The 11,965-nt window shown below is 45.1% G+C and overlaps 1 protein-coding gene across 2 annotated transcripts; it reads right to left on the bottom strand.

Moving 5' to 3' along the window:
- Positions 1 to 383: 383 nt before the first annotated feature.
- kcnk5a (potassium channel, subfamily K, member 5a) lies at positions 384 to 9,685 on the bottom strand. 2 transcript variants are annotated; one of them, XM_070920590.1, is made up of 6 exons: positions 9,500 to 9,685; positions 2,508 to 2,619; positions 2,128 to 2,294; positions 1,845 to 2,013; positions 815 to 1,602; positions 384 to 760 (listed from the first exon to the last, which is right to left on the bottom strand). In XM_070920590.1, exons 1-6 carry the CDS (start codon positions 9,683 to 9,685, stop codon positions 647 to 649), a joined length of 1,536 nt encoding a protein of 511 aa, XP_070776691.1. In that variant the 3' UTR covers positions 384 to 646. The 2 variants fall into 2 exon arrangements, with proteins under 2 accessions (XP_070776691.1, XP_070776690.1); XM_070920589.1 differs by having other exon boundaries at positions 384 to 1,602.
- Between the last annotated feature and the right edge of the window lie 2,280 nt (positions 9,686 to 11,965).

The following is an 11,965-nucleotide window of genomic DNA, read 5'->3' on the forward strand; positions in this document are numbered from 1 at the left end:
CTTCATGTTCGTTAAGGATAAATGTTTGGCTCAGGTTGTAAAAAGACAATCTGCACTGAAAAGGACTTTGAACTGTCCTAATTTGGTAGAATTGTGCAATGGGAGATGTATAAACCCATGTAGCCACTGAATTAAAGCTACGGTGTCCTTCATTTTAATAAATATCATAAAAACACCAATATGGTGCATATACATAGAAGAAACTATGGGAAATCAAATACATGTCCACGTATAATTTCTTGCCAGGAAAATAGTTTTTGGTTAGGACATTACAATAAATGTGTGGCATATAGTTTCTCACACCATATATATAAAAAAAAGACTTAAATAGAGCAGATGTTAAATACTCATGGGGCTACATGTCATGCTCTGTAGCCCATATTCATCAAGACGTAGGACATATTTGTTCAACAGTTTACAAAGAAGCTCAACTCTTACAAGTGATGTGGGTTTTCATTTCTCCGCTAAGAACAGAACATTCATTTGAAATTTGATTTTGGCTTTGCAGTCGTTCACCATCATTATCAGACCCCCAAAAGTGCAATGGGACTTCTGAATTCTGATAAAAAAAAAAAAGAAAAATCATTTTAGAATACATATATATATATATATATATCTCAATGCCAACCCTGCGGGCAACAGAAGATCAAGATTCGGTATTTTCTTCCTTCGCATATTCCTCTACAAGTTTCTCATAGGAGTGGCTGTGTTCTGAACAGTCACTAGTGAACACAGACCCTTCAGATTCAGAACTCTGTTCCTCCTTGGAGTGTGTTTCAATGTTTTCATCACATGTAGTAATGGATAGTTTTGCTTTAGAATCGTCGTCGTCGTCGTCGTCGTCATCATCATCCTCCAAGTTATTGCTGAGAAAGTTCTCCTCGTCTATAAAAGTAATGTTTGCATTTTGGAATGTTAGGGGATGGTACTCTTTAGAGTCCCATGTCCTACGACCACCTGCCCCACAATCTCCCACTCCTCCGTTCTCTAGGTGGACATCCTTGTCAAGCTGGTTCTCATACATTTGGTCCTGGTCAAGGTCTGGGTCGCCCTCCACCTGGTCCTCTGTCAGAAGCAAACCATTGTCAGAGCCCAGGAGGTAGTTCTTGGACTTTGAAAAAGCAACAGTGACACGGTCACTGAAACTGTAGCGTCTCTTTTGCCGCGGTGAGCGGTCCAGACTGAGGATGGTGTGACCATTAAACATGGGGGTATCGTTGCAACTCTTGGAACGGCCAATGTCTTTGGATTTATTGATGGTGTTGGCAATGCCGCTGCTGTTGCTTCTGCCGTCTTTCTTGGTGCCAATCTGCTTAATCAAGTCGTTGTAGCCTTCCTGCTTCTTGGACAGGAAGCTGAAGATGTTGACGTCATTAGGAGTGGGCGGCAGACGATCGGCAGCCTTGTGGGACTCCTTGTAGTGCCGGAGCTCATCAAGAGATAGCTTGCGCAGCTTGCGGCGTTTCTTCAGTGCCTTGTGGGCCTCAATCACCATCCGCACTTTCCAGTTGAAGAACAGAGAAAGCCAGGCCAACCCCAGATAAATCCACACTTCCACAAAGTAACGGTACAGGGTCGGGTATTCTTTATTTGGTTCCACACCTGCAAGGACAAACAAAATGCTCAAAGGTCATTTGAATCCAAAGTTATGGCCGAGTTTAATTTGATTGGTTCAGGAGATCGACCATAATGCCAATGTATAGAACTTGGATGTGATTAAACACCTGACTCTAAAACTGCCTTGGAAATGTGATCAAGGGGTGCCTTTGATTTACGCTTTTAACTACAGGTTTTCTGGCTTAAGTTAATAAACGTATAAATAAATGATTTATTTCCCAGCGTACCTGCTACCAAGTCCCCAAAGCCAATTGTGGTCAAGGTGACGAATGAGAAGTACAAGCCTTCAATGTATGTCCAACCCTCTTGGGACATAAATACAAAAGGTGGAAGGACGAGATGGACCAGCACGCCCCAGAGGAGGAAAATAGCGGTGCAGGTAAATTGAGCCTTTCTCTGGAAGACAAAAACAAAAACAAAACACATTAGGTGATGGCTTTGTAATACCGCAGTGAGATGCAAGCACTTTCCCCAGAAGTGGAAAACCCCCCCCAGCTACTATCGACTTACCAGTGAAAATCCTTTCTTGGTTAGATACTGGCCCATGTGTTTGGCTCTGCCGCCGAAGAACTTTCCTAACTCGCTGATCCAGGTAAGACATAAAGGCACACCAAACAGCCCATAGAAGATGCAAAATACACGGCCTGCTGACGTTTTAGGGGCAATGTTCCCATATCCTTTAAAAAAAAAATGGAGTGAAAACAAAGTAGTTAGGGTTAGGTTGTTTCAACTGTGGGTGTCTCTTTAGTATGGCTTACAGCTCAGTGCACGTTTCTGTCAAAAGCTGTGACGTTACTCAGTATCATTTTCTCTTAAACATTCAAGAAAAGTTCAGCAAAACAACTAAAAGAACTAGATCAAATCACTGCTGAACCTCCAAAACTACTTACCGATAGTAGTGATAACAGTGGCAGCAAAGATAACAGCATTTGGCCAGTTCCAGTTGTTGAAGGTCTTGCTGCCAGTTATAGTGACCCCTTGGCCTGCAGCATCAGACACCGCCTGAGGACAAAGAAGATTAAAGACCGCGTCTGAGTATGAGCTTCGATTCAACTTAGAAAGAGAAATAAATGGACGGCAAACAAATGGATGCTATCAACTGGCAGTTATGAAAGAGCCCAATCCGGCCAAGCTAAAAGGAAGACAGGAAGTTTGTTGTGTGCAAGCTCCATTTCTTCCACCACATCCTTCCTGTGATACGTCGATGGTATCTCCAGCGGTACTGATGAGCTGAAACCCTAACCCTAACGCTCAGGCACCCGGGAGAATCGGAGTTAACCTGAGGGCTTTATTGTTCCAACCACTGCTTACAGTGGAGGGGAAACAGGAAGGCAAGTGCGGCATCCCTAAACAGCCATTTCATAATCACATGATGATGCACGGATAAAAAATTAAAAAAAAAGCACCAGGTGGTTCTTTAGTTGCTCTTTCAAGATTCAAAGTTGCATTGAATATGTACAATATAAAGGAAAAAGGGTATTATTTTGTGCTTAATCCACAGGGGTGATTTGTCTCCAACCACCTAGAGCATGGGATCCCATCAGCTCGCTCTTGCAAGGAAGGTTAAGTGTTGACATCCAAAGGAGACGGAAAAGGCTTAATCAATCATTCCCAACCATATGTGTGCTTGAACAGCCACAACACAAACTGAATTCCCCATGTCGGGCATTCACAAACCCCCGGTCATGTGCGCTGGGACAATGCACCACCACCCCCCCACCCTAACCCACACACACACACACACCAAATGTCCAAAATGTGCTTGAAGGGGGGGGGGGGGGGGAATGTGCAGGGGTTTGCAAAATTCACATAAGCCCATAAGTACTGGAAGATGCTTGGTTCTTTAATAATAACGGGTCTGTGACAGCTCTGCCCTGTAATTACCAGAACTTTTGTCTGCTGAAACAACACAGCTCCTCCGTTGGGCTTCAGGATGACAGCAGTGGTGACCAAGTTTGTGTTGGGACCAAGACCAGAAACGAGTGGACCACTGTCCTGCTAACGCAATTTCACATTTGACAGTCTAGAGCATCTGTAATTACTGGCTGCATTTATGTGCATGGGGTGACCTCGTCATTGGCCATTTTCAGGCTAAAATCTGATTTGGCTCAAGTTGATTACAGGAACCTTCGATACCCCACAAGTGCATATCCCCGATGGGGCAGTTAACACTACAGTAGCGTAGATATAACAGCATAACCTGGCAAAACGAAAGAAAATGTTTGGCTCCATCTACCCTCCAACTGTGTAGACTTGGCTCCATCTAATGGAACAAAGACATGTTTATCCGCCCACAGAGAAAAGGGTAAAGGGCATCACATGTACTGCAGGTTTCCAGCACGGTGGCTGGTGCTAACGGAAAGCGATATGGCGTTTCCAATAACGCGACTGCACAAGTTTTAATCAAATGAAAGTTGAAATTCAAATGACTGACAGCTTTGGGTCGTGGCTAATATGACATCTTATCTCACAACCTAAGGGGATTTATGTTTGGGTGTCATGTCTGCGGTCTGAGTGCGTGTGCTCAGCTCCGCACCTTATTCTAGCGTAATGAGGGGTGATTTGCACGTGCTCACAGGCCGTCTGCCAGATAACAAGTGCTGAGGTTTGAGACAAACAAAACGCTGATTCACAGGAATACGATGAGGGCAGAGTGCAAGATATATCATGGGAGTGAGCGCCGTGCCCTCATAGTATGTCACTCAAATAAAAGGACAAGGGATGTCACCTTTAAAACTGAGGCAGCCCTTAGAGGTTAAAGGGTCATTTTGGTATTGTTTTTTTTTAAACTGGGGGCCCCAAGTTTAAAGATACCAAAACTACCCCTTTAACATGTTCACTGTGCAAATCTTTACATATCTTGTATTGCTACCATGTAACTGTCTTGTCTGTCACCTACAGAGGATAGGAAGAACAGGGTTTGCAATGCACGAGGACTTTAAAAAAAAAAAAAAAAGGTGAAAGGGTCAGCCTCTGGTCAACTCATGGTCACAAATAACCCTGAGAACACGGCAAAGAGCACAAAGGGGGGGGAAAGCCTCAGAGAAAGCTCTTAAACTGTCCTCTCTACAAGCCTGACCACTCTCCCTGAACAATTTATGAAAAATGGGCTGGATAAAATAGAGTGTTTGAGAAGAGCTCATTAAACCCCAAGGCAGCATGGGGGGGGGGCACTACCATGACCTTAAGAAAGACCATCTGTAGACGATGCTTCATCTAAAGCAGTTTTTCTTCTGTAAATGTCAAAAGTTAGTTCCAGAAAATCAAAAATGGAAAAGCATCAAACGACCCCAGCAATCTTGGTAAAGAGAATTCTATTACATGGCTATAAATCTCTCCAAATGATATGAACTCAACACAACATCGGTGGCAGCAAGATGTCCTGGCTTTTACACACGTTTACACCTTGGGTTGTGGTTGACTCGTCACTGCCCAAAATGCCCAGTCGTAAAATCTAATAAACACTCAATGAAAAAAAACAAAAAACCAAGCCACCTAAACCGGGCCGAAACCATCAGCTGATTGACCCGAAAAATGAAAGTGTAGGCAAAATGTTCTCTTGTTCCTGCCTCTCAAATGTGAGGATTTTCTGCTTTCCTCTGTTTAATATCATTCGAAGATGTCACACCTTGGGGTCTGGGAGTTGCGATGGACATTTTTTTTTTTTTTTTTACTATTGTTTGGCATTTTACAGACGATTAAATCGGAAAATAATGGGCTGAGTAACTGGTAATGAAAATCATCATTTAGTTGCAGCCCTCAGTGCGATATGTTCTGTGTCAGGGTATGACAGAATGCCACAAATGCTTTCAAAAACACACAGTTCACGCTAAACGTTTTGTGCCGTCAGCCGCAAGTTGTAGGAAACAGAAAACAGCATTGGATGTTTGTGATATTCTCTGAAACAAATCAATAAGAATTTACTCATTGAGCACATCCACAACATATTTTGGGATACGGCGGTTCCGAAACAGAAATCAACTGTTGAGCTATGGACAAGATTTGCCACTTGAAGTGAAAACGTCCATTATAAACTGTGACCAATCTTGATATGAAATACACTGACTTTAATTCAAATTGGGTATCACAATGCGGAGTCATAAAAAGCGGCCAAACCACAACGCGTCACACAAATCCCATGATCGAAGGCCGAGTCACCCGTCGAGTGAAGGATTCCTTTTTTGTGGAACTGAAAACGTTGTGTGCTGAAAAGTGCAGGCGCAGCAATCTGCCACTGGCACACTGTGATGACCGAGGAGCAGCCGAAAAACCCCGCCACGACAAAACGCCCGACTGTTCCCGGCTCCAAGGTGATTTTCCACTTCCAGCACAGCTGCTGCTGCTGCTGCTGCTGCTGGTGGCCAGGACTGACCGACTTGCAAAAACAATGAAGTCACTCAAGCTGTCACGGTGTATTGATTCCCGATACAGATGCGGATGGCTTGCAAACAATGCGGCTGAGATTTCACTGTGTGCACCAATCAAAGATCGCTGGGGGTGTGAATGAACATAAAGGAGAAACTGATTAAGACAAAGTGTGTGTAAGTGGGGGAGGGGGGGGGCAAGCTGTAAAACTCCCAGACAGTGAAAGGATCCTTACATCTTACATCTGTTAAGCAGAGCATATTACACCATTAACAGATTTATGAGTGGCTGCTTTAAAACTAGGCTGTTAATGCTGCATGAGATTGAAATGGTGGCTTCTTTAACACCACCCAAATTTGTCTTCACTCTCCAATTTCTTCATTGACTTAATTACACTCGGCTTGGGCTTGTTGGAGGTTCATTGCTGAACTAGGCTAACCTCATTCTCTCATTGTACCGACAGTGTACAGTGGCAAGCATCCAAGGCAATGAAGACATTTCTGTCGAAACCCAAACTCATGACATTAAGATACATTGCCACCTTCTTTTTTTGTTTTTTAAACACTTTCCAAAAGGGGAAGAAAGACATTGCTATTTCAAGCCAGCGGCCCCTCGACAGCTCCCTGGGCACATGACGAAGTTAGCCATCCCCGAAAACAGAGCGCTACTTCATTCACTCGTGTGCCTCTCTCGCTCTTACCGGGGGCCATGTTTCCCTCCACGCATGTGACCCCCAAAAAAACAAAAACGCAATCTATAAGTCGTGTGTAACGGGACGATCACGCACAAAAAAAGTGAAATCAAATAACCTGCTGCTCCGCTGTCAAGTCGAGAGGCGACAAAGTGCAAAGCCGAGACGCACTGAGGAGGGGCTCATTTCAGAAAGTTTGATTCATTACAGGCAACTCTTGGAGACATTCTGGGCTGAGAAAAACTATTTGTATCGTCAAACATCAAAGAATTGCTGCATTTTTGCTTCCTTTTGATTCCTGCCACCATATATTCGCTTCTCACCGACACGCTGTAGGCACATATATGTCATGCTGTGTACGAGTTTAAAGGTCTCATAAGTAACTTTAATACGAAATCACTTTTGCTTGAGATTAGAAAAAGAAAATCTCATTCATTCATTTTTGAGGCTGTTCTTCTTTATGCATCTTTGGGCTGAGGACGGTTGAGCGGACAAAACAAAAGCAAACAGAAGGTACAACTGTGGGCTTTTAAAAAAAAAAAAAAAAAAAGATACTGCGAACGGCATTCTGCACAATTGTTACGCATTTCACAGACTAAACAATCAACGGCTTGACCGAGGAAAAGAATGGGCAGATTGATCGGTGGAAGTAATCGACCGTCGCAGCCCTCCTTTGTACGCATTAAATGGCCATTTTTACATTCTTAACGGACCCCACAAACAATGACAGGTTTTGTGTGCGATTTCAAAAAGGGCCTGAAAATGGAGTCGTTATCTGCGGCTTAACCTTTGCAACTGTTCCTCCAAGAGAAGAGATACAATTTGGAAACCCCCCTCCTTTTTCGAAATGAGTGTAAATAAAATGGGAAATTTTAAAATGTTGTAAGCACCAAAGGACAGAAACTGAGGAAGTTACGGGGGGGGGGGGGGGGGGGGGGTTATGGGCGACTGAGATATACATGCCTGCATTCAAGTATAGTTCAGAGAAGTGCGTGCCATGCTGTAAACTTTATAATGCACAGCCTATGTCCACAACACTTCTGGGAAACGCTGAAACACTTCACGCTACGACCGCTCTGAGTGTTGAATTTCTTTTTGCAGTCGAGATACTGTGCAGCAGCCCCTCCCTCCCTCCCTCCCCCCCCCCCCCCCCCCCCACACACACACTTAAGTTTTATAACAGCTTCTCAACAGCCAACATTGATGGACCATAAAATCCAATCTGTAAACTATGACCACTTCAAGGGTCCTATAGTTAATAGCAAACTCCTTGTTAATATATCTTGCTGTTAATAAAACAGAGAAGACTAACTTTTACAAGAGTGTCGCCTTCACTTGTTAAGCCTGCTTATATAGATACACATTTTTTAATTGTTAACAAGCTGAGCAAAGTTTCCACAATGGAAAACCCATTAGAATCTCTGCTCCGGACACAAATAAAAGCTGATGAAGGCAGCTCAAGGGTGACATACTGTGCCGTGCATCTGTTTTAACAGACACTGACTTTTAAAAGCCTGTGCAGCAGGTGCCTTGGCAAACGCCACAACAGAGGAAAAACACTGGTGGACTGCTGCTGGCAGACTGACAGCGCAGCACAGGGGAAAAGGTTAAGGAGTCGAACATGTGATTTCATTTTATCTTCCGAAAGTGCCTTGAAACCCCCACAGATGGCACTGTGTGGCCTTTGTCCCCCCAGAGAGCACACAGGAGGAGGAGGAGGAGGAGACGTTGACGTTTCAGAGTTCAACCAAAAACCAGTTCTTTAAGCAAGTGCCAAAAGGGAAACTTCATGGAGTATATCCCTTTCAGCCCCCCCCCCCCCCCCCCCCCAAAGACAAAAAAAGGAAAAGCAGCGGGAAGCTGAAGGGGGGATGGGGATAATAAATCTCCCTAATACTGACGTGGGCCCAAAAAAGGGGGCACAGGTTGAGACATAGTCCTGGTGCTTCTTTCAACCACTGTCAGTCCTCTTAGCTTAGCGCAGGGGAGGATTCCTCTCAGGTGGCATGTTGCACATCCCACAAATCAAGTCTTCCTTTCCTCCTTCCTCCTTCAGTACACCTTAAGGTCATCTCTTCTCGTCACACTCAAAACATCTCAGACAAAAAACAAAACACGGAAAGAACATGAGGTCATAAAGCCTCCCACGTTTCAGGGAGGGGAAGGCGAGGCGGACACCTGTGGAACTCAGCCGCGAGGTCTTGGGGGTCAACGGCCCCGGCTTTGCTGCTGGTTAAGGAACTGCCATCTTGACAAGAAAGTGGAGATGGGACACCGTGTACTGCAGCAGGGCTGATGTTGCACAGAGTGACCCCCCCCCCCCCCACACACACACACACACACACACACACACACCCAGTACTATAATCACTGCTGCAGACAGACAGTCTGTCAGTCTTAAAGACCAACTAGGTAATAAAAGAATAATCAGCAGTAGGCTTGGACAGCAAAGATAATAGCACATGACACCCAGCAGCCCTCCCAGATAGCTGCCTTTGCGGCTGTGGCCATGTTTTAGGCCTCCAGGCTCAAGTGTGTGTGTGTGTGTGTGTGTGTGCGTGTGTGTGCGTGTGTGTGTTGACCCACAAGGACTCCCGCCACCTTCTGCTGGCGTTTTGGGTTTGAAGGCTAACATGCCAGCTGCGGCTCACCGAGCCCTCGCGTGTCGCCCCCCCCCCCTCGAGGCAGGAGACAACACATGCACGCACTCTGAAACCACCCGCGTGCGGACCGCCACGAGCCCGCAGCGCGCCCAGGATGCGTTTGAGAGATTCGACAGGGAAGAAAGAGAGGAGAGGGGGGGGGTTTAAGAGCGTGTGTCCATACCTGTAATATCTTGTCCAAATCATCTTTCGTCAGACAGGGATAGTCCTCGAGTATTTGCTCCTTCCTGGCGCTGTACTGCTTGGCAGCCAGCTTCCAGTTGGGCTCCTCCAGGACCTGGAAGATCGCTGCCCCGATGGACAGGTAGAAAATAATGGCAGACGTCAACAAGGGGCCTTTATCGACCATACTGATGTGCAGTCACCCAACTTGGAGAGAGCACGGGACGGGGGGAGAGAGAGAGAGAGAGGGGGGGGAGAGACAAGAGAAAGCAGGAGAAAGAGGGGGTGGGGGGGGGGGGACGAGACAACAACAATACGCGGAGTTGCGTTCACGAGACGTCTCTTCTTCCGCGCGAGGGCTCTGGAAAAGCGAGTGAACGGTGCCGCCGCTGACAGCATCGGGCTCGAGACATAACAGGACGACAGCAGTCATGAGGAGGGCCCGAGCGCGCGTTGGTGGTGGGGTGGTGGGGGGGGGGGGGGGGAAACCGCAGCCGCAGTAGTAGTGCCCTCTCCACGTGCGCAGCCGGAGAAATAGTGAGCCGTGAGGAGCTGGGGAGTGGAGAGGAGGTGCGGAGGTCCGCCCACAAGTCAAAGTGGGGGCGGGGGTGGGGCAACTACTTTTTCTTTTTTTTCTTTTTTTTTGGCTACAGGTGTCGTCATGGCATCCAAAAGTAAGTTTAACGCAAAACTTGTCTCAACAGAACATTGTTCAAACTTCTCAACCACTCTTTTTTTTTTTTGTGTGAACAAAGCCTTCGACAAAATTCAGTGTAGGTGGACAAAGTTAATATATTTGTCACTCTCTCCCCCCCCCCCCCAATATACTTTCAGGAATTAGCTGTCAACAAAAGTGTTACACTACAGAGTGTAAGCTTCTGTGATTATACCTCACTGTATCTGCGTGTGTGGTGTATATAGAATAGGATTTTCTGTTGCTGTGTCTTTAATTTATTATCAGATCAGATCTGTCTGACTGCTTTTTGTTTCTATTGGGGGGGTGGGGGGGGGGGCGTTGTTCTTGTACTTATAATTGTATGTTTTTGGGGTTTTTTTTGGAAAATGTAATAAAAAGATTTTCAAAAAAAAAATAATTACACTACAAATTGAGTTGTCTTGAAATCACACTTTTCACGACAAAATAACTTTTTTTATTAAGAAAAGTCACAAATCAAAAAGAGGAGTTTTGCATTCGAGACAAGAGAAGTGAAGACAAGTAAAATCATTTCAAGACAAAGTCAATAATAAATTACCCATTCATTATTATCATATATATATATATATATATATATATATATATTCTAATTCAAAGTGGCTGCATATTTTGGCTTTTTGGCTCTTACTTTTTGACATTTGCCGCAGGCTTTTTAAGGCCAACCATTGTACCTTCAGCAGATGGTGTAACGCGTAAAAAGTTCCATATTCAGTGGAGTGCAGATATGAGTGTTTTTTCTGTCACGTACTGCCATTGATTTCCAGCCTCTGAACTCCAGCCAGATTGACTTTTTCTTGATGCTGTTTATTGCTATCAACTGGAAAGATTGGACACGGGCAAACGCAGTGCCCCTGCATCTGCTCCCCATGTTCGTACGAGTTCATCCGCCTGCCAGTCGTGGGGAGATTTTCTACGCTCAGGGTGCAACTCACATAAGGTCAAAGAATGCCCCCCACAGACAGTTAAAAAAAAACAAAAAACTGTTGCAGTAAATATCATAGTGATTTCCCAAGAAGCTTCACCATGCAAGAACCTGCCTGACATGCCGAGAACCAGGCGTGGCCCAAAGATCTCTTTAGGGTGTTTGATGAGATAGCGTTCGATCAATTTCTCAAACAAAGAGTTAAAACATGGCGATCCGTCGCAGGGGGACGTGCACCTAAAGCTAATGTGTGTCAATGTCCAGATGTCGACCGCTCAAATGTTTGCTCAGGTGATGCGTTCTGTTTTCTTTGACGATGCCGAGAGGAGCAAAGATCAAACAAAGGAACAAATATGTCGATGAGCGATTAAGTAGAGCCACAGACCCTCAGACGCACAGATAGCGCGGCTCGCTATCTGTCCTGCCAATCAAAGTACAATGTTGGACGCTGCTTTGCAATTTGCACCGGTTTGCATTAGAAGGTGTGAGAGAAGGGAAACAAACAAAAAAAAAAAAAATCACATTGATTTACACTTCCAAAGTCACTGTCCCGAGACCTCAGTGTACTTGTGGTCTGACAGTGTACGTTGGCTGTTGTGGAGGAATTCACGGCATGCAAGACAACAAGACAATGCATCATGATCACTGGTGTACTTCTTGCCCAAGGCCGTTTTTCTCAGTGTGTGTGTGTGTGTGTGTGTGTGTGTTTTGTCTTATGCTTAAGTTAAGTGTAAACTCGAGCTTCAGACAATTGCACTCCCACATATTTCTGCAGTGTGTTGCTTCCTCCAGTAAAAAGTGAAGATTAAGCTTTTACAGTATGTCAAGAG

The sequence above is a fragment of the Enoplosus armatus genome, chromosome 15 (assembly GCF_043641665.1).
Source record: "Enoplosus armatus isolate fEnoArm2 chromosome 15, fEnoArm2.hap1, whole genome shotgun sequence".
In the NCBI taxonomy this organism is placed as follows: Eukaryota; Metazoa; Chordata; class Actinopteri; order Centrarchiformes; family Enoplosidae; genus Enoplosus; species Enoplosus armatus.

Bases quoted from the DNA above. Each gene is read 5' to 3' on its own strand.
- kcnk5a (XM_070920589.1), bottom strand. From the start codon at position 9,685: ATGGTCGATAAAGGCCCCTTGTTGACGTCTGCCATTATTTTCTACCTG. The intron at 2,295-2,507 runs GTAAGTAGTTTT...TTTTTTTTAAAG, and splicing joins CACTGTTATCACTACTATCG to GATATGGGAACATTGCCCCT. The intron at 1,603-1,844 runs GTACGCTGGGAA...TTGTCCTTGCAG, and splicing joins CTTTGGGGACTTGGTAGCAG to GTGTGGAACCAAATAAAGAA.